At 41.2% G+C, this 23486-nt stretch overlaps 1 protein-coding gene across 2 annotated transcripts; it reads left to right on the top strand.

Annotated features, from left to right (window-relative positions):
- Positions 1-769: 769 nt before the first annotated feature.
- bnc1 (basonuclin zinc finger protein 1) lies at positions 770-18964 on the top strand. Of its 2 annotated transcripts, none has more exons than XM_026294376.1 (5): positions 770-1137; positions 9479-9581; positions 10962-11197; positions 14029-16115; positions 16760-18964. In XM_026294376.1, exons 1-5 carry the CDS (start codon positions 1123-1125, stop codon positions 17547-17549), a joined length of 3231 nt encoding a protein of 1076 aa, XP_026150161.1. In that variant the 5' UTR covers positions 770-1122; the 3' UTR covers positions 17550-18964. The 2 variants fall into 2 exon arrangements, with proteins under 2 accessions (XP_026150161.1, XP_026150160.1); XM_026294375.1 differs by lacking the exon at positions 770-1137 and adding an exon at positions 7926-8022.
- Positions 18965-23486: the final 4522 nt, after the last annotated feature.

Raw genomic sequence — 23486 nt, 5'->3', positions numbered from 1 at the left:
TCCATGTTACTTAGATTCACAACTCGAATGATTAGTGACAGTAGAATAAACCAGTGTTATTTTACAGCCAGTCTTTGACTGCATTAAGTGACCACGTTTTGGTCATTATACCAAAAAAGTTTTGTTTGATTTCCAGCCCGAGGTATATGTATTCCTTAAGACAACACACCTTTAGTCTTTGTCATGTGTGAAGTCCCCGTCTTCCCGAGAAACACTCAACACAGTCACTGACACATTCCTGACGGCACAAGGCATAACTTGTTATGGAGGCTGTTCACAGGGCTGTGCTAAGGTGAATCCAGGCACACACACTGGGCTGTGTGCACCGAGAGGGGCAGCGTTGATTTAGGGCATTACTCAGATGGAGAGAGAGAGGGAAAAAGAGGGAGAGTCTCCCCTGACTGCATTAGGAGAGCCTCCAGCCTTTGTGATTCCTTTTGATCAAATCTCTGTGAAAGATGAGTGTCATGCCCTCTTCCAGCCAGCTGTGAGGGGACTGCCCTGTGACTCTGAGGGGGTAGACGTGTGTATGTGTGTGTCTGTGCGCATGAGAGAGCATGCACACCTCTACGTGTGCATGCAAGTGTGTGTATGTGTGTTTTGTGTATGTATGCAGGCGAGGGAGGGAGCAGGCAGCTCCTGAGGTGAGAATGCCGAGTGGGAGGATCTCATTCCAATCCCCTGTGCCCAGTTTCAACACACACACACACACACACACACACACACACACTGAACATCTTGAGTAGTTTAGAGCCAGTCCACAGCAACATTAGAGGAGAGAAAGCAGAGGAGGTGTATGTGTGTGCATCTGTGCAGTGAGAGTAAAAGCACAGTGACTTCTTTTTTTTTTTTGTGGAGTGAGTGGTGGTGGCTTACTGTGTGTGTGTGTGTGTGTGTGTGTGTGTGTATGTGTGTATGTGTGTATGTGAGAGAGAGAGGGAGAGAGAGAGCCAAAGAAGAGCGAAGCAGAGTACATGTGTGTCTGTTGTTGAAGGAGACGCTGCTGGGTGTGATGGCTCTTTTGCGTTAGTACTTGTGCGGACAGGAGAGTTGGAGGCAGTTGTTTTGTGGGACTCGCGGGGAATGGCAAACTCCACAGTATCCTTGGAAACATCTGACTAAATGACAATGGCTGAGGTAAGAGACACGTCTTTTCACCGCTATTCTCTCTGCTCCGGCTTGTCTCTCACACATCGCCTGCACACATGATCAGATCTGTTTAACAAAGACAAACTGGAAGGAGTTTATGTAGATTGGAGTGGCAGGAGGCAGTCGCGCACACTTTTATTTGAGATTACATTTCACGCTCACATCCATGTGCATTTGTCATATGTGACTTGATATGAGTAGAAATATTTGACATAGACTCATAGAACAAGTTATTGCACAGCGATCTACAAGACATTGTACATTTTTTGATACTAGTGTCAAGAGGCTTTGAATTTGAGTTTAAATACTGTCACTAATACCAAATTGTACTTTTGAAAAGCGTAATTCTTTTTTCAGCAAAAGCTTTTTAATCATTTAGCAAAAGAGACAAAAGCTCAAGATGTGAAGTGTTTGTGAAACACAAGCAGCTGTACAAGAACAAAAATTACACTTTACATGTGGCTAATTCTGAATTGACATTCAAAGACAAACTCTCTGATCCAAAAACACAATTCTGAATCTGGCGAGATATTCGATGCTAGCTTTTGCAATAACTGACAGTTTTGGAAACTGCCAGTGTTGAAAGTTGAAAAGTTTTCAAAACTCCTCCAAAAACATTTCTATAACTCTGAGTCACTTTAAAACACTCGAGATGAAGGATGAAGGAGTCAAACCGAGAGCGTCGTTGCCCCATTCGGTGTGGACACAGATTGTTCTTACATGCCTTCCAAGAATCCAGAGACAACTCCCAATAAACAATAAGAGAAACTTAACCACAGGCAAGTCAGACTTCCCCCTATGTGAGATGTGATTCTCTTCTATTGTTCTCGATTATATTTCTTGATCTTTTCTTAAATGACATTCATTATTTATATTCTTCTTTGTTTTGATTTGCTCTAATCTGTTCTATCAACTTTATTAGTTTTACTCTATTGTTTCATGTTGTCACTCGACAAGATTTTCACTCCAGGACTTTAAGTTAAAAAAAAAATATCATTCAGACCATTAGAGGGGGAAACAGCCCAGTTCTTACCTGGGCCTGTTGTCCATCCTCTTGTCTGTTCGTCTGTCTCTGTCTGTAGTTTGGGAAGCAGAGCAGCCTGGCTGCTGGCCACAGCCTATTGGAAGGTAATTTAAGAGCGCCCTAATGTTTTGTTGCAGCCATAATGTAACAATTAGCTGAGTTGTCTGTGTGATGGTGGTGTCAGTAGCAGCAAAACACTCTCCATGCTTGTGTGTGCACAGTGTGTGTGTGTGTAAACAGTGCTAAACAGTTGGAGGAGAAACAATTGTGGTTTATTCCCTGTTAGATTACTGTGTGTCAGAGCGGAGCGCAGAATCCAAACAGGCTGCAGTTTAACTTCCACAACACTATGTCCTGAAAATAGATTTAATAAAGAGGATCTCGAACAGATGATCACTGAGGGTAATTGTCAATTGAGGTTTTAGTTTTATTTTTGAGGTGAAATCAAAGCATGGTTTCTTGTTTCAGTTAAGTGAGAAAGCAAATTGTAGTTAGTCACTTGCTGGATTGTTTTTACTGTTTTTTAAAAAATTGAATATAAATCAAAGGCTCCTCTTTGTTCCCTGTGATATAATCACTATTTTGTGCTTTACAAAGACTCCAAAAATGCCCTGATTCATTGGACTGATTGCTATGATTATATAATATTTTATCAGGATTTAACAGCATGTAAAATAGATTAATAGACACTACTGTTAATGTTCAACAAGTTCAATTTAACGCAATTAATTACATTTAATATTAAGAGAAAAAAACACTGTCGTAAAACAAATAGAATCTTAAAAATGCCTTCAATTAAATTATGACCAAGCTCTGCCATGTGAGGTGTGTATTTTCTTCCTCAGACGTTTTATGTTCCTCTAACAGGTTGCCTTTTCCATTTTCTGATGAGAGAGAGGCCATTACTCCAGCAATCCATGAAAGTGATTTAGATTTATTTGTTGGATGTGTGTGTGTCTGTGTACAATGGCCCTCTGTGGCTTTCCTTTAACACACTCATGTCCCACTGTATCTCTTTTTTCCTGCTGCTGGCTCGCTCTTCCCATCTTTTGTTTCCTCTTTCTACCTCCATCTTTTTCTGTGGGTGTCTCTCTGTTCTTCTTTAGTGTTGCAGGGCCGCAGGGCACAACACACACACACACGCACGCGCACAAACACTTAAAACAGATTCAGGGATAGGGCCCCTGTTCATCTTTACAGAGTTGCACTTCGTTTTGTGTGCGTTTGTGTGTGTCTGCAGTGGCGACTGTAGCCTGCCAACCTCATCAGCCTCATTAGGTTCATGATGGTCCTCCAAGAGAGGATCTGACTTTGTGTGTATCTGCTCTAGTCTTTTACCCCCTTCAGCGTCTCCTTGAGCTGTGATCCACCCCTTCTGGCCCCAACCTACCCCCTCAACATCCCCAAACTCCACACATACACATACACATACACATACAAACACACAACAGTCACCCTTTGCGTCTGCTCTGCGCTGCCACCAAAAGGCTTGTGAGGATTTGTCAGCCAGATGTGACAAGATTGTCAAGAGGCAGGCAAGGAGAGAGGGAGATCTGATATTAATCAGAGCGTAGCTGGAAGCCAAACTCTCTCAGACTCAGTGTACTAACATGCTCCCCTCATTTACTCCCTCTCTGAGCCAAACAGTCCCTCCAAGTTCCTAACAGGGAGCCACATACACCACGAAGCCAACCAAACTTTGGCTCGCCTCCTTCTATCCCCCTTCCAAGCTCATCTCTTTGTCGTCTAAGATTTTTTTCCTTAAGAAGCCAACAGTTTTCTCATGGATATTCAGGTAAAGATTTGCTACCTTTTTGTCTGCTTTAGTGTCGAAACACGTGTGTTTATGTGTGTGTGTGCCTGCTTGTGATTGACTGCTGGATGAGTTCGAAATAATGAGTTTTTCACGCTGTCTTTGGGCTGTATGGACTCTTAATAGGCTCAAACACAGCCTGTCACTACTTGCACTCGCCCAGGCTTTTCCCGGCCCGGGTTTGCCTTCTCCTTTTCAGCTCCGATGTGGTGTTAAAAGCACGCTCTTGTTTTTAGTTTTTTTTTTTTTTTTTTTTTTTCAATTTAAGTAAATTTTAAAATCTACCACTGCCATGCAGTTTACTTTTAAGGTAAATGTTAAAAGAAACAGAGACTGGATGAGTTTATAGCTCAGTGATGGTCTATAAAAAGTTAAATATTTCATGTAAAAGTTGATGTAATGATTTTAGAGACCACCCCAGCAAGTGATTTTATCTGCTGCTGTGCGTTAAAGTGCTTTCTCTTTCTTAGTGGAGTGACATTAAATCATAAGCTGAGGAGGGATCACGTTGCCTGCTGAGCAGCCCATGTATCGTAACCTCACTTTAACTAACACTTGTCATCAATTAACATTTTACTACCTTGCTGTCACATACACAACTCCATCCGAGGCGTGATTTATTCATGAGACTGTGTTCTTTGCTTGTACCACACACACAGACACACACGCTCCTCCGGACGCAGCTAGTGGTCGGCGGTGGGGCCAGGTGTAGTGAGTGCAGTTGCAGGTTTTGGTGCTCAGGTTATTGGTTTGGTGGAAGCCAGTGTTATTAGCAGGATATGTGAGTGGTACCAGTAACACTGTCCTCCCCCCAAATTCCTGGGTGTTTTCTGTGTGTTTCTGCTGTGATAAAATCTTTATTTCTTCAGTGTACGTGTGTGTGTGTGTGTGTGTGTGTCAGCGTGTGAATGTGCGGCTTTTGTTTATAACTGTGCCATGGTTTTAACCATTTAAATATATGTTGCCATTTAATTAAAAAAACAAAACTGTACCAGATGTGAGTTAAATTGTTTACTACTTGTTTTTTTTAAGTTACATGTGAGGCAGAGTCACGTGTGAGCTGCTATAATATTTAATTTCATTTATTACTTCTTATACAACTTTTTAGAAAATTTAAAAAGCATTATTCTGCTGATTGTTTTTTCAGTTGATCCATTAGTGTTTTTGTCATTAAAAAGCCAGGAGACAAAGTTCACGAAACCAAAGAGGAGTGTTTGAAATAGCTTTTTCTGTTGACCCAACAATCTAAATCCAATTTAATATGCACAACAGAAAATAATGCAGCAGCTTTACACACTGGAAACCTGGAACCAGTAAATGTTCGATTTGTTTTTTTGTGTGTGTTTATTTGTTTTTACGTATATTATTTCAGTGATTAACTGTTTGGCTCAAGTGAGTGTAATTTTTATAAATTGTTGGTTTTACTCATGGCTAATTATTTCTTACTGTTTTATTAATCAGAACTTTTGCATTGCCAGGCTGTGATGAGAATAAAAAAAAGTGAACCTTGAAATTCAAAAGTATTCTCAGTAACGTCTTAATGCAAATTATTTATTACTTATTATTAAATTAATTTGTTACAATATATTAACTCAGAAAGCACACCTTAGTGATATCTGCTCATTTTTTCTACACTGCCTCTTAATCTTGCAAACTGACGACATAACCAGAAATAATCCGCTGAATCAACCCCCAAAAATCTAGTTAAAGATAATGATAAATGTCAAAATCTTAATTCCATTTCTGTTCCTCCACATGTCAAAATCATTTCTAGCAGAGATCCTACCCTGTTGGGGCTTTTGAGCAAAGTTAGCAAAATACAGTAGTTTAATTTCTACAGAAACTGAGTCATAAATAAATAATAAAATATCCGTCAAGCAATTCAGCGATCATTAATACTTCCTGTCAGAAAAACTCTCACTTCCTTTATTTCCCCTGTGCCGTAATTGTCTTGTTAACTGATTAATGGCTGATAGTAAAATCTGATCCCCTCTCACTTGGCCGTCAGTGTCTCTCTTCCTCAGCCCTGTTGTTATTCACTCTTTGGCACCAGCACCGCCCGTTTCCCCACGTTGAGTGTCAGTTAGTGCCGGGCTGCTGCTAATTGATTAGTTTTCCACCGCATTAGACCAACAAGTCCTCGTCCAATCCCTGAACTGTCTCTGTCAAAGCAGCTGTTCACTTCTGCTGAGTCTCTAAAGCACCGTAGCTATTCTGGACATATGGCAGAATTTTATTTTAAGAGCCAGAAAGGACTATTTCATTTTATTTCTTGTGTGTATGTGAGAGTGTTTGTGTGAAGAATGTTATGGCTGTATCCCAGCAGTTGGATGAAGATGATGTTCCACTTTGCTCAGTCAGAACTTTGCTTTTTCCTTTCTTTGTTCTCTTTCTGCTTTGAATACACACATTGATTTTTATGCATTACACCCAGACATTCTGTATCTAAACGTCACCACATCCAGTTAATTTTTTAGGCTGGTAATGTGATTTCAGCATTATAAGTGAGCAAATCTGATCACTTCATGAAACCTGTCATTGATGTCTTATTATGTTATTATTGCAGTGTGTGTTTTCACTCACTTTAGCGTATGAATCATCATGGCATATGCACATCATTCCTCACCTTCTCCTTCTTTAACCTCCCTTCATGGCCTCCATCCAGCCTACGCAGCCTGACCTCTGAGCATACAGTCTTTCAACCAACATGGCTTAAGCAGTAACCAACAGACCGAATCAAGACACACACAGGTAGACTGAATGTGTGAATTCACAGGAAAAAAAAGCTGATGATTTGTCAATGTGCCATACAAATTCACGTTAGACAGAGTAATCAAGGCTGTATGTTGGTTTATAGTGTCAGGAGGAGACACAGTCAGTTCTTTGACGCTGATAGAAATGCTTTGGGTTCATGTTTCTTCTTTATCAATGTATTTTTATTTCCTTTCACTTATAAAAATCCTATTTATGTTTAGTTTGCATGTTATTAGATTTTGCTCAGGAGAGTATTTTTGAGGTTAAAAATGAACTTGCACATGGGAGAAGTTCAGAGTTAATAAAAAAAAGTGTGTAAAGTGTGGTTGTCTTGCATTATATAAATGTATTGCCCTCACATCAGAAAAGTCACTACATTTGGTTTATTAATTATACACACTGGAATAGGTGTAATAATTAATAATGGAACAATTTAAGTAGAAATGACATTTTCTGTTGCACGATTGCTAATGAAAACATGATTTTTGTCAAGAATCCCCCACCTCTCACATCAAACTACAAAATTTGTTTTCGAGGCATGTGTAATGCATTCAAGGTGCAAGGCTGACGTGCAGCTACACTGTTATACATCACTGATGTAAACAAAATGACATTTTGTTAGCTTTGGCTTCAAAAACAGTGACCCAACGGCATCATTTTGTGCAATTAGTCTTCTTGTCATCGACTTCACTGATGTGTGTGAACAGCCGTGTCTTTGTTGTGACAACAGTGAAGAGAAAGTCACGCTGAGGAGGGAGGAGGGTCTCCATCACCAAAAGCCACTGTAGTGCTGACCTGCCCGAGCTGCCACATTTCTTCCCCCTTCTGCTTCTTCTTCTTCTTCTTCTTCTCAGGAACTCATGAAATGAACTGCTAATTAAGATAAACAACCAGTGTGCAAACCACTGTGCACTGGAATGTGTGTGCGAGTGTGTGTCTGTGCCACAGGCTGGTGAGGGAGCAAGGGCACCTGATTGAGATGTATATTAGGGGGAACAGCAGAAGGAGGTGTGTGTGCACCCACAGTGGGATGGGATTAGCCTAATTGGGCCATGTTGGTTCTTGGTGCTCTGTAATGATGGGATTATGTTGCTGAGAGATGAGCAAAGGGGTTTTTACATGTTACCACTATCCGTAGGAGGCTGAGCTGGCCAGCCGGAGATAAAGCCTGACAGAGAGGGCGATAAAGAGAAAAGCAAAGCAAACGGATGTCATGGGACTGAAAGCCGGAGTTATCATGCTGCGTTTCAAGGCCAGCTCTCTGCCACCACCTTCATCCTGGGTCAGTTTATCCGTCCTAATGATGAGAGGTTACTGTAAGGTGAAATACTGTGATCCCAGATCTCAAGGACAAGCCCAGCCTCAAGCGCAGATACAAGCAACTGACTAAATTAGGAGGAGGAGGAGGCCCCTACCCACCCACACTTTACCTCCTTCTCCACCCATGGAGAGGGAGTGAGCTCCAACAAGGAGCTAAGCATGCTGCTCATGTATACTAAAACCCCAATGATCATGCATTATAGATGCAGAGGGAGAGAGGTGGCGTAGCGCAGCCACTCCAAGATTTTCAGCATGTAGCACTAACAACCCTGGCTTTGATCATAAATCTGATGATGCTTTTCCCTCAGTTCCTGGTGTGTAAATGATTTTTTCTGTTCAAGGTGGAGAGAGAGGGGAAACAGTCTTTTTTAGAGTATCAGTGCATTGGAGTCCTTTCTGAAGGGCTGTTGCCAAGTCAGCAGCTACCCAGAAAGCTTGACTCATTACCGCCATTCACCCCCTGACTTTGAGTCTGTTATGTGTCGTCCACTCACTCTGCTTTTCTGCAAGTTTGTCCTGAAAAAGACAAAACTCATTAGTAAATGAGTTAATAGACAGAGAACCCCGACCTGTGTGAGTGTGCGTGTGTTCATGTGAGGTAGGCATTGATTGATTACGATGGTTTTGGTGGTCCAGGTGTGTCTGAGACCTCTTGTTACTATAGAGAGGACTTGCCCTGCAGCACCACTACAACCACACACACCTGTGCTGATACTGCTCTCACAGGGTGAACCAGGCAATGAGTAATGCACAGAGGGAGAGCAAAATTATTTAAGGCAATCATACTCTTTCTTTTGGTTTCTGTGGGCTACTTGATGGTTGTACATTTTTCATGTAGCTGTGTAAGATAAGCACAGCTCCAACCACACACTGACATTTTTTTTTTCTGCACAGCCGCAGAGGATGAGATGAGAGGGCATATTTTCTGTTAGTGCCATTATGTCGCATTCTTGGATGTATAAAAATGTGACCACTTAAACATATTAACCTTTGCACAAATGCTCTAGTATTAATCATTTTCAATCTTTGATGTCAGGAATTTAGAAATGTGCTCTGCCCAAACACTACTGTTTTGAAAACTTTACATGCTCCATTTGAGGCTCAAATTCTCCTCAAGGTTTGAAAGTTTCTAAAAAAACCATATATGTCGGTTTGAAGTTTGTCATAATGTGAACAAAATGACACATCTACATTATTTTCATTTGATCAAATAGTGCAGCTAGTCAAACAACCCTCGTAGTGCTTGGGGATTGAATAATTTGGTCAATATTAGCATTAATAGATCCCTATAACAAAATACTGAATATATAGTTTTGTTTTGATAGCATGAATTTTCTTGTTTAACAAAACTAAATAACAATAATGATATTTTTGAAAGTGAACAGTGTTCTCTCTTTCTGTGTTTTTGGTGTTAACAGGCTATCTGCTGCACTTTGGTGAACTGTAACTGTGACAGCTTCAAGCCTGGGAAGCTGAAGAGGAGGCAGTGTGAAAACTGCAAGCATGGCTGGGTAGCACATGGTGAGAGCTCGCTGCAAAATTTCTTCAGGTTTCATATGTAAAAGTTTTGTGTGTCTGTCTCTGATATGCCTGCAACCCAGTACTGTAGTGTTGAATGGAATTTAATTTGTGCTCACAATAGTAAGAAGTGGCTCAGTTCAACAACATCCTATCTTCACAAAATAAAGCCCCAGTAAATCAGGACAGCACACCATCAACACTTTTCACACTGACCTTTTTATAAGTAGAGAGACTGGACAGTATCTTCTGTAAATTCTTATGTTTATTAATAAGTGACAATGGAAAGAAAAAGGTTTCCAAAGTAAGGAAAGTTATTGTTCTTGCAAATCACAATTAACTCTCATGTCTTGGCTATAAAGTCACAACTCAAAGTACTATGTTTGCACGTTGACCCTTAAACAAGTTATTACACACCAGTTTAGTTATGGGGACTTGCAGAAATACAGAATGTTGTTTAAAATCTGTATTTTATTTTTAATATCAGGAAACTGGCATAAAATGACAGGATATACTGGTAACACAATTACACTCATGATGATTATAGAGGATCTATTGTCTGTCTACTAAATGCACTTTTTGCCGTGAGCTTGTGTAACACAATTGGCTGCTGTTTAATTCATATACAATACAGTACAGTATATCCAGAGTCCGGAATAAAGTCACAAGTCATTGGTGTTAATATGAAAGTGAAGTTACCTGAGTCCATCTGTTTAAATATACTAATGTCAGCAGTATTTGTGTCGTTTTTCCACTCATTTACTGTGGGTGCTGCATGGATCATTGTTTACAAAAACATGCTTCCAAAATGATCTATGGATTATGAACACTTTTTAGAAATATTTTAGAAATATTTTACAAAAATATCACAAAAAATTACCAACATTCCCTTCAAATATTAAGTTATGCATTATTTTCAGCAGATAACTGTAATACCCAATTGACATTATCCACTGATATAGATGGTGCCAGATGTGTCACGTGTATTAATGTGATTCTGCAAATTCTTAGGCAGAGTAACAGTGTCTCTGTGTAGCACTAATGTTTTCCAATATTAATGAAGGGGTGCATATACAGTTAAAGTGAATTTAATTATTTCAAATAATATTCTGGATGTATTATTTATTGCTCATACAAAATTCCATTTTTAATTTATTTTTGAATAAATCACATCTCTAACTTTTCAGCCACTAACAAAAACAGCGTTGTTTTCATAGTGGGAATTTGAATAATCTATTCACATATATGTTGTTATGGTTTTCTATACTGTTCACATGTTCACAATCCTGTGTTTCTCTTCCCTCTGTCCTGTCTTTTGTCAGTGTCGTGACCAATAAAGGTTTATGTAATCTAATCCAGTAAAATCTAATGTGTGTCTTCTAGCCCTGAGTAAGCTGAAGGTGCACCACATGTACCAGAGCAGCCAGGTGGAGATTGTGCACTCCAATGTGGTGTTTGATATCTGCAGCCTGATGCTGTATGGCACCCAAGCCATCCCAATTCGCCTCAAGATCCTTCTGGACCGCCTTTTCTCTGTCCTCAAGCAGGAGGAGGTCATTCAGATCCTCAATGCACTCGACTGGACTCTGCAGGACTACATACGAGGATACGTGCTCCAGGTGAGCAGTGGGGGGAAGCTTCTTGTATATCTGTTATTAGAATTATATGTTGACCAGTGTGTGTTTCTCAACACCAGTGCAAAACCAGTTGCTGATTTAAAGAAAATAGACAAGAGACCTTTTGGGGGAAAATGCTTTTTTAAATTTCTGTCAGAAAGTAAGATATAAAGACCAGAATCAATCTCAGAGCAGGAGTCAGGGTTTGATTAGCTGAGCTGAGCAGAAGGAAGCATCTCACCTAGCCCTGTCCAAAGTTTAAAAATACACAGAGGAATGTGAACTTACATCATGGAACTATTATTTTGGCAAACAGTGCCTGGTGCAAGGTCCATTGTGCATGTTGAGAGACCAAAACCAAAATCTGTGCTCACCACTTGTATTGAGCAACCACAGCTGGAGATCCTGCAAAGAAGTGCTGAAAGGTCCACATTTTAACTGCTTAGTCTAACACATTTAGGTTTGCCTACATCCCCCTCTTACAAATATATTAAAGCATTTTAATGGGCCAGCTTTAGATGTTTTTTGATATTTTCCCTTTATTTGACAGTTGATTGCACACATATGCTGACTGGAAACATGGGGGGAGAGAAGGACACAATATGCAAAATTGGTCCCTATCTAGAAACAAACTGTATACGCTGTGGTTTTATGGTACCAGCTGTAGCAATTCATCTACCAGGGTGTTCCTTGAAGGGCCATCTTGATGTGAAACAAGGGTTATCTTCCCCACATCCATCTCTGACAAATCCAAATATAAATCCCTGGTGTTTTGCTGTATGACGTGCTCTCACGTTCAGTTCCACAGCTTTGGACCCGCAGGAGTTGCTGTTGTCATTGTTGTCATCTGTCATTCAGCAGATGTACAGCTGATAAACACATCAAAGACATAACATAATTTTACTACTGTAATTTGGTTATCCCTGTGTTTGTGAGCATATCTAAATAATAGGGGTCAAACTCACTATGCAAGCTGTCTTTTTTTAAAAAAAAAACTGGACTGAAGAATTTGAGACTTGTAACTCATTGCTGGCCTGTGTTGTCTGGCCAAAAGACCCAGCTCCTGCTTGATTATCTATAGCAGACATGGTCTCTGTCTCCAGTCCAACTCGCCCATCATGGTTGCCCTGGCGAACGACCTAAACAACCATGTGTCATCCTTCACTCTGGGGCATATCACAATCTAATTTTTACAGAGTAGCAGCCTAAACAGCAGTTGCCTCCCTTATCAATAGATCTAGTTTATCCTCTATAGTATTTTCTTTATCATTGTCTTTTTCCTTGAGAGTTTGTTCAGAGATGATCTTCTTTTCTCCTCATTTGATTTCTATAAACAGCTGTGTGCTGACATAATGATATAATTCTGCAAATAAAAATATCATCTTTTATTGTTATTTACAAGATTATAGCCCATATTTTACACATGCAAATTTCACATTTGTATTCATTCTTCGCAGAACATATTTAGAGGTGCTGGTAGCGCTGTTTTTACTTTGGTCACAGCCAGGTTAGCTGTTTGTCTGTACCCAGTCTTTCTTCATTGCTAGGCTCAACACCTTTTGACTCCAGATGTCTGCTTAACACACTGACATAAGGTTGATATCAACTTTCCCATATGGATCTCATAAAGAAAGAAAACTATTTCCTACAATGCTGAACTATAAATACCAAAACAATTCAAATATATAATTTAGTGTTATTCTTTTCAGGGCAGAAAATCCTCTAAAAACAGCATAGAAGCCTGGGACACTGACCAAAAACCTCCTGCGGGAGTGTATGAGGGGAGAGATAGAGGGAATTTCTGAGGAAGATGAGGGAGGAGGAGGAGACAGGCCAAGAAAAGCATGGCTGAAGACAGGGAGAGTAGGGATGTGATGTAGTGACCAATGCCATTAACTCTCTTGGTGTCCTGCTGGTGAGGCCTTGCTGCAGTGGTACCACCAGCTTGGGGAGGTTTCCAAACTGTGCTGGGTAGATTTGTAAATATTATGTCTTTTGGTCCAGATTTCCTCTCAAGCCACAGCCAAGGCAGCTGAAGCCTGGGCTGCAGGCACCATGTCAGCACAAACTCTCACTTCGATTAGTACATCATCAAGTATTCAAGTTGGGTTGCGTTTAATTCATGTTAGCTCATCTAATGGCAAATGTAGAGTCAGAATCCTCGACAGGCGCCCAATGAATGCTCTGTGATGAAATATTAATCACGGTTACGGCACGAAGCCGCTCCTCACTTTCAAAGACACCCAAACTCACATGTGATTACTGCTGGGCTAAGGGGGAGAGGACCCGCTTGATCAATGTGAGCGCCTTCTGATCACCCCTCCCTTACCAGTCTGTCTATGCATGTGTGTGATACATTTCTGCATGTATTTATTTTTTCATCTGTTTGGGAGGGTGTTTATGAGAGTACATCTCTCCTAGGATGCTTGTGTGCATGTTCTCACCCCAATGTTTGCATGTTCTTTGTCTGCTTCTGCTGATGCAGAGTGGGCAAGTCCACATGATTTAAATGAAGAGAAATGACCTGTGAGATGAAACACTGTGCGTCTGTGTAATGAGGGTTCTCAGGGTTCTGTGCTGCCCACTTGTATTAACACTCCATCTGATTCCTTTATTTAGCTGCCATTCCAGCCTGCTTTATAGGGTGTGTCATCTACTGCACTCTGTGAATATGTATGAGCAATCCAACAGACACGTATAATGCTAATGATGAAATCGCTCTCTCTCCTTTCTCTGTTTTTGACTTTCCCACTCTTTCTCAATCTATTTCATACCCGTCCCTCTCCCTTTCTTTTTCTATATTACTGCTCCCTTTTAATCTGCCCTGTTGTTAGGATGTAGCAGGGAAGGTGCTGGACCGGTGGGCCATCATGACATTTGAGGAGGAAATTGCCACACTGCAACAGTTTCTGCGTTTTGGTGAGACCAAGTCTATAGTGGAGCTGATGGCTCTACAGGACAAGGAGGGCCAGGCTGTATTGGTTCCCAGTACCCGCACCAACTCAGATATCCGCACTTTCATTGAGCGCAACACACCGCGCACAGCTGTCAACATCTCAACATCCAAAGTTGATAAGTTGAGCGGCAACAGCATGCACCACTTTGAGAACTTTATCAATAGCATGGCCTTCATGCTGCCGTTCCAGCTGTTAGGTTCTGTTCCTGCACCATTTCTGGGCTCAGCAACAGGGACACTTCAGCACCAGCACCAGCAGCACCAGCAGCAATGCCGTGGGTCAGTGGAGCAGCAGAGTCAGAGACGAGATGAACAAGGACGGGATGGTTTAGGGAAGGACAACCTCCTCCCTCTTTCACACCCTTCAGAGAGCAGCCTGCTAGGGTCCAGCTCTGTCTCATTCACTGCAGATCTGGAGCGAAGTGGAGACAAACCACTGGATAACCTCTCTACCACTACAAAGACTGAGGCTGAGGACTTCTCCACTAGCGACAACTACTCAGATGGACCCTCCACACCCTGCACACCCTCCATGAGCTCTGATATAACACAGATGTCACCCGAGGGAAAGCTGCGTTCCATGGACAGAAATGGGAGTGCCGTTGGAGGGGTTTCAGGAGGTGGTGGTGGCTCGCTGAAGAAGGGTCGTGTATTTTGCAATGCCTGTGAGAAGACTTTTTATGACAAAGGCACATTGAAAATCCACTACAACGCAGTGCATCTGAAGATTAAGCACAAATGTACAATCGAAGGCTGCAACATGGTATTCAGCTCACTGCGCAGTCGCAATCGCCATAGTGCCAACCCAAACCCACGGCTACACATGCCCATGAACCGCAACAACCGAGACAAAGATCTACGGGGCAGCATGTCTGCTGATGAGAGCTCTCAGGGAGAGAAGAGGCCTGAATATGGCACCCCCATCCCTGTTTGCTCTGCAGAAAGCCATAAGTCAGTGCCCAGCTACATGGTGAACCATGTGGACAGTGGTTCTAAGCTCCACAGTAGCTCGTTCCCAAGCATGGGCCAGAGTGGCATCCTCTTTCCCAATTTAAAAACAGTACAACCAGTCTTGCCTTTCTACCGCAGCCTGGTAACTCCAGCAGAACTTGCTAATACCCCAGGAACACTACCCTCCCTTCCCCTGTTATCCTCTTCTGTACCTGTCAAACCCATCACAGCTCCTGAACCCTGCCTAATAGATCCTATACCAAAGAAAAAGTCACGGAAATCAAGCATGCCAATAAAGATAGAGAAGGAGGCAGTGGAACACGATGAGCAGATGGATAAGGGGAGCAGCTCTGAGGATGAGGCTCCTTCACAGTGCAGGGACAAGGAAGAGTGTAACAGTAGCCAAACAGAAAGACATATGTGTGCAAGACTAGTTGGAGAGGAGAAGGAGGCAAGAGGGGTGTACATTGCAGAGAAGGAAAGGGACAGCACCAAACATCAGTTGGATCAAACCTTAGATAGAGAAATGCCAGAGAGGGAAGGCAAAGATGATGAGCCAAGGCAAGCTGATAAAGGGGTAATCACCTGTGCATCTTCCCCCTATGAAAACAGACTGATGGAGAATCACTGTAACAACAACTTACTCTGTCAAGAACACAGTGGCAATGAAGAAAGGGTGGACAGAGAGCAGGCAAACTCACTCCATGCAGGTGACAAGATGTCAGAGCTAAAATGGGATGAAGATGAGCACAGGCTGACTAATGGGGGTCCTCTCCAGCTCAGTGACCGGGAAAGGGAGGGATCTGATGGCTATGTAGATGACAGTGGTGACTCAGAATTGTCTCACCTTGATTCCAATGCTGACCTCCCACACCACTGTGAAATCTGCAGTAAGACCTTTAAGAACCCTTACAGCGTCAAGCTGCACTACCAAAATGTTCACCTGAAGGAGATGCACATGTGCACAGTGGACGGCTGCAATGCTGCATTCCCTTCCCGCAGGAGCCGAGACAGGTGAGAGGCCTGTTCATTTTACCGTTTCAGAAGAAGCTACGGTTTATATCCCAACTCTGCTTTGCTCATACTTATCAGACACCAGGCTCACATCAGTAATATAGATCAGATCATACTAGGTGTTGTGTCACTGAAATGTAGAAATATGGTGGAAGGGAGCAGTAATTGAAATCAGCAGCTCTAGTTTGGTTAGAAAAGGTAATCATTCTTTGACTCTTGAGCTCCTATTCCTGGAGCTGCAACAGTCTGTGTGGCGTAAATATTGTCATCTGCCCTTTTCTTCACAGGATCTACTAGAGCTAATCATTTATTAAGACTACACATGCAGACACTTGTTTTAATGCTGCTTAAACAGAACTATAAACCGCTTTCTGGAGATTTTCTGGCTTGTCATAGCACATACAGTACATAGCCATAGAGATTTACAGTGTTTACAGGGACATCCATGTTGCCAGGGTGGATTTGACTCCTCTGACCTGTTAGTGTATTCTTTTCTCTACACTTGCGTTTTTTATCACTGCTATTTTAGTGGGGCAATAAATTTGTATGTAGTACTTTAAGATATATATGGTCAAAAATACATTCGCTATCCAGTGTATAATGCACAGAATTGAATTTAAGTTGAGATTTTATTTTTATTACAGACACAGTGCAAATCTGAACCTGCACCACAAGCTGTTGACCAAAGACTCATTCAGCCCAACCAACACCTTCTACACACCCTCATCCCACTCTAGAGACAGGGATTCTGTTGGTCTGGACTACTGCCAGGACCACCGGGACCCAACCAGCCAGACCTCTGTCATCTTCCGAGGGCACAACCGCATGGGCCTGGTCTTCCCTATGAGCAAAATATCTACCATGTCAGACAGTGCTGAGACATCGCCCTTAGGAGAAATGGAGGGATTAGGAGGAGGGGGAGAAGGTATTGGAAATGGGGAGGACGGGGCAGTTCTGGACCTGAGCACATCCTCCTCTGCCCCACCTCGTCGCAGCAACAGTGCTCAATCACCCTGGGACTCAGATGGAGCTGGTAGTGAGGAAGGGGAAGGGATTGAAGAGGATGAGGAGCCACTCCCCATTGAGGACAGTGATGAAAGCTGTGATGGGACTGGTGTGGGGAGGGCTGGGGGTGAGGAGTCGGCACTTGGGGGAGAGAGGACCCTGGGCTGTACTGGGGGTGGACAAAGTGGGCCTCAGGGAGGTGGGGGCGGATCTCCAATAACCTGCCATGTCTGCCAAAAGGTCTACAGCAACAAGGGTACATTCAGAGCCCATTACAAGACTGTCCATCTGCGATTACTGCACAAATGTAAAGTCCCTGGCTGTGATACGTCCTTCTCCTCTGTGAGAAGCAGAAACAGGCACAGCCAAAACCCAAACCTCCACAGGAACCTAGCTGTTAGCTCAGGTGCCACCATGGACCAGGAGTAGACTTGAGCTCATATGCCAACAAGACTGATTTCATGATTGATTTGTCCTTTTGTTGTTGTTTTTTTCTGTCTTTTTGGGCACCTATCTCACCAATGAGCACTTTTAAAATTCCATATTATAGTCCATTCTGTTTTTTGAGAAAAAGAGAAAACAATAACGTACAACAAGGAGTTAATTTGTTAAGATGAAATGTCTTTTATCTTTTTTTGCCTAATAAAAATGTGTAAAGCATTACATGCATCAGCATACAGTATAAAGAACAACCAAAACATACACCCGTCCAGTGAACAGATTTTTATTGTTGAGAAATGGAACATTGATTGCTGTAATTCTGTAATATTTTCTTTGTATTAGTTTGTCTTACAGTCCAGTTTAGTCAATAAAACAAGTCATTTAAACTGTTTTTTCATGTGCTGTCCAAGTAAGAGTTGAAACATGAAACTGTATTATGTGAGTTAGTTTATCTTGTGATTTTGTCAAATGTCCACATCTTCCCTACAAATCTGGGCATGTGTTGATCAAAAGCAGTAGTGAAGTAATCTCTGCATCTGTCATTTTATTCATTTGGACAATAGTCTTTTAAAGGGTCTTTGTTGAAAAATGATATTGTTGTGAGTATGAACAATAAGTTATTGTATGGTGTTATGTGATCTGTCTTTGCCGTTCTGGTTGTTGCATACTGCCAGTGTTGACCAAAGATTTTTCCAGGCCACAGGTGTGTATAGAAACCCCTTCATGTGTGAGGGGTATGCAGTATTAAATGGGCCCACCCAGTCTTCTCTCATATACTTTGTGATTAAGACATGGGCTCTGTTGTAAAATACAATAAAATTAACAACAACAAAACAAAAAATGAAAACAAATAAAAGAACTTTTGACTGATTAGGGTAAAAAAAAAAAAAATCTTGATTTTGCAGGGGGGTTTGTAAAGAAATCACCTCATGGGACTCGACATTTCTTTTGTATCGTCTTTGTGGTTTCCTGCAGTATCCTGACTGACTGGACACACAGCAGGAAGAAATGCTGTGTCTGAGACTAGAAGCATGTACTGTGAATAAGTCAAACACTGAGAAATAATGACAAAAAAAAAAAATGCTAATAATATTAATGGTCCAACACGTGAGCACACCCAAAAAAGAACCAGTAAACAAAATGTTTATTGAACTGTATATTCTGTGAATAATTTGTTATTTGAAAGAAACCAAATATATACTGTATAAAATAGGTCAGTTCCATCTCTAACATTAGCTAATTTTGTATTGGTTTTTTGTTTTTTTTGTTTTTCAAAAATGAAAAAAACGAGAACGTTGTGTTGTATGTATTTGATTATTTCATGATGGTTTACTGTTCTGGTTTTGCTCTGTATTCTGCATTTTTTCATTCTCTATTTAAATGGGCCTGATTTAAGATCCTGACTGTTTGTTGTTTGGATTTGTTAAAAACAGGAGCACAAACCGGCACATGTAGATAGATGTTCATGTTTCCTTTGATTAATTGTTACAATTTTCATTCCAATTAAATAAAAAGCCATATGTTTGCAAGCCTCACATCATTCAATCTTATATCCACTAAAAATAAGTGCAGCCATTACTTGTGTAAATGTGAATGAATCAAACTGCACAGCTTCAGCACCTTTCATTACAGTAGATAGATGGATAGATGCACTGACAATAATGTTTAAGTTAAACAAAGGATGTTAGGTTAGAGGAGTTATTAGCTTCCCTGTTGCCCTGCTCATTCTGCAGCAGTATCATCTGATCCAGGCTGACTCCCTCGAGGTCTTGTAATACTCAGTGTTAGGCGGAGCAACACTGATGAGCCTCTAACAGACACGTAAAGCAGTGGGCTACTGGGAGGATAACATGCGGGTATTCCAGCAACAGATATTTTGATGAAGTTATTTAAAACAAATGTGAAACTAAACAATATCATTTTACCGATAGTAACGAACATCATCCACATGCAAATTGTTTTATTTGTCCAGATATGTAAGATTTCTTCAATGTAGGTGATCAGAATTGAGCAATCACAAGCCACTGAAACAAAATCTCCGTCTCTGTCCAGAAATATTATCTCTGTGACCAGGGAAAACCCACCGGCCTAACTTCTCAGGAATTTTCATTGAGACTGCTTCCTACTCAGGAAATAGTCCCTATTGAAGCTGATGACCGAGGTAAGGAAATATGCCTTTTTGTAATAAAAATGAACTCACCCTTTGAAATGAATCAGAACGCCTATCTAATGGTTTGATTCTGGACTTAATCATTTGTCATTGTCTTGGTATTAATGGAGCATGACTTGTTCTCAGAGGTTATCTTACCATCAGGCCATGCTGACAGGCTGAGGAGGGGTGTGGCTCACTGAAGGACTAGGTTCAGGTCAGCCTCAGCTTGATCCTTTCACTGCTACACTGCCTGGACTAAAGGCAAGCAAACAACACAAATACAGCCAGAGACACAAAAACATAGCTACATGTAGACAAGCAGTAGCAGCAACAGCAATGTCTAACTGCACACAGAGCAGTATTCGACAGAGTGGGAAAACATCCAGTTGGCCAGGGATAGCTTGTTGGAGCATGAACAATATTGTTTAGATTATATTTGAATTTTGTGATCTTTTTTGGCATAGTAAAATGAAAGACACACTGAGATGGTAGTCACATTCAGCAGTGATTAAAATTTGCATTGCTGTAAAACGGCATACACTACACAATCATAAAAAAATCTCTCATCGTTATTGAAGAGGGGAATTAAGCATTGTGATACTGCTATGCAAGGTTAAAGTGCATGAATGGAAATGGACCAGGGACAGTGGAAGTATCGTTGGGCCCACATTGAAAAAGCGAGGAGGACAAAAATGTTACGCAACATGTCAAAGTATTGCACTATTACAGAGGGCTGAAAGCCTTGCATAACTCAACAATTCAACCCACCCATCACATTTACTGTACATTAGTGAGCCTGCAGAGCTGTTCCTCATCACTTAGAAGCTGAAAAACCCAGTTCTGACAAGTGGCCCCCATCCTTTTTCTCTGGCACGTTGCAGAAATCTAGTACCACTCAGAGAGGGCACAATGGGTTATTTCAGTCCCTCCTGTGTGCTGTATGTAGGCGACAAAATTCAGCAGAGAACCTGGTTGATCTGTAGAGGAGGAGCATTTGCTCAGCTTCCTCCACAGAACTGTATCTGTATCTGGAACAACTTGCATCTTTAGGGCTATTTTTAAGAAGCAGTGGACCACTTTCAGAAACCCTTCACTGGTAAATACGGAATAAAATGAGAAAAGTATGTAGTCTGCAGGATGCTGAACTAAATATATAGACTTGTTTTGAACAGTGACAAAAAAAAAGTTAAACCTTTAATAGATGGTTAGAAACACTGAAATTAGAAACCTCCTCTATTTAGCACCAGTAACGGTTTTGTCCTTATCTGCTTGACCTTACTGAATGGAGTGGGCACCAAATGGAGTGGGCACAGATTTGGGTGGCACAAATTGAGGTAACTCAAAAATCAAGTTAAAAATATTTCAATGGAAGCACAACAATTGTGTTTATGCTGAATCTTTACGACATCAATTCATGATGACATGGAGACGTAGTCATCACCACACAGCAACACTCAGTCAGTGTGTGTATGTTCGACGCTAACTTACAGACTATGTCTTACAAGCTTTTTTTGTGTGTGTTTGTGTGTGTGTTAACAAACACAATCTGCAAAAAACATCCAGCAGTTAAAGTCACACAAATGCAAAGTAAAATTGTGTTCTGTCCTGAATGCACCACAAAACCATGATATGACCCCAATTCAGCAAATAAACAAAATACTGGAAAACCTAGTTTTGGCTGTTATTTATTTATATTATTGGTTAATTGCTTAAATCTTATTTAGGAGGGGAAACTGAAGTAAACTGTAAACTTATTTATCATTGTGTTGAAAACACTGATCTAGTTTAAACTTCCTGCTTCCTCTGTTGTACCTGTGGTTCTTAACACAGATGTTTTTATTTTCTTTTGCATTTATCTGTTTTGTATTTTCTTGTGAATTACACTGAAAATCTAATCAAGTCATTTTTATTGAGCCCTAAAAATCTTTTTTAGTCAAATAAGTAGAAACATTTGTCAGTGCAATAAAGATTTATCCAACCTGTTTTCAATTCATATCAGGTTGTTCGAGGAATGTTGTAGAAATTAGAGTCAGTGTCTTGAAAGAAGACAAAAGAAGGAAATTTGCTGCACTAGCATTAAAAAAAAAACATCCAGCAGACAAGAGTCAGCATTAGCATTTGCCTGATTTCCTGTTTCTGTTCTACAGTGGATGCACTCTCCATTGCTCTTCCATCAACTCGTGAGGAAAATATCTGGCTCTTTAGCTGCTACATGTCCCATTACATTCGCCAGCTACTTGCTAACAATGTTTGGTGCTGGACAGGTAGTGGGTCAGTGGGTCTGTCAGAGTTTTTCACTGGAACCAGCTGCTTGCTGCAGCTGTAGGATGTAAAATCAAAACAATGCTAGAGAGAAACTAGTCCAGATAACGAGTATGTCACTATAATCAACATTTACATTACACATTGTCAATTGAAGTATTGTTAATATAATACAGCCGCAATAATAAAACAATCAGCCATATTTCAGGTACAGTATTACTTTCTGTGTACAATGTGATCATGATAGAAACAACGGTCAAACTCTCTGGATGAGTAGGAATGTGGTTTTATAAGAAAATATAAGAAAACCAAGTCATTCTCAAGCTTTCATGAGAATACATCAGCTGATTGCTCTCTTGAAATTTAGATTTGCTCTGAGCCAACACCTGGGAAACAATGGATATGTGCACGCTACTGTGAGAATTCCAAACAGTGAAACTGAGTCCTCTGAACAACAGAGCTTGCAAAAACGCTGATCCCCCCACAAGTTCCAGAGAGAGGGGTCTTTCTGGGGCACTGACACCCGATCCCACCTCCTGGGTGGGGGATCAGGGCCAAGGGGCAGAGAAAGGGGGGAGAGAATGGATTGTCCATGGGTGCTTGGGAAGCTGAGGAATATGACAGGGTATTACTGTCTGGCATAGCAGCCAGATGGACAGCAGATGAGTTTTGTTCTTCCAAATACTCTGCAGCCAGAGGGAGGAAGAGGAGCAAGAGGAGGGGGTGGAGGAAACTGGCTTAAGTCAAAGTTTTTGTTTTAAAGGGTGGGGTGTTCTGCTTTAGACCATCACATTTTCATCAAAGCCATTTGTGTATCCCAACATATAAAACCACTATACCTTCTGCATAGGTATTATATCCACCATTACTTAAGTTGTGAAGTTTTATGCAATTAAGAAAAACTGTGGAAAACTTTAAATTGATAGATAAACTCTCAGTGGACTGACAACACCAAAGTATTTTAAAACCACTTGAAGGTCTGACAGTTTTGATTAAGCTCTGTACACACATTAAATCTGATCATGGGCCACATTCACCACGTCAGGCATGGCCAGCACAGGAGTGCTGCCAGCCTGCCTCCTGCTGCTGAAACCCAGAACTTTACTGGTTCTAATATCTACTCCTCTGCAGGTCTGTGCTGCCCCCTGGCGGTGTGGAAAACCAATCACAGGCTCCATCTTGCCTCCACCACTCCTGAGTGGGTCCTTTATTAGATGTAGTTCCTCATCATCAACTTATGTTATACAATTGAACCATGCACCTTAACTATTAGGCTACAACAAGATGGTCCAACAAACTATTTACAAATTCTTAACCCAGCAGATACACCCTCACTGGAAAAACCTATGAAAAGCTTCCATTTTAAAAGTTGCATATACACTTCTCAGAAAAGCAGACTGCAGTTTTATCTTATTACCTGCAGAGGGCGCTTACTATTCGCCAGTTTCCTCCACCTCCGTTTCCTCCGCACAAGAGGCTGTCAGCCAATAGGGTTTGAGAAGTGGCGGCAT

The sequence above is a fragment of the Mastacembelus armatus genome, chromosome 3, assembly GCF_900324485.2.
Source record: "Mastacembelus armatus chromosome 3, fMasArm1.2, whole genome shotgun sequence".
Taxonomy (NCBI): Eukaryota; Metazoa; Chordata; class Actinopteri; order Synbranchiformes; family Mastacembelidae; genus Mastacembelus; species Mastacembelus armatus.
Note: the sequence above shows the minus strand (reverse complement) of the source record. Positions and strands in the feature narration are given on the sequence as shown.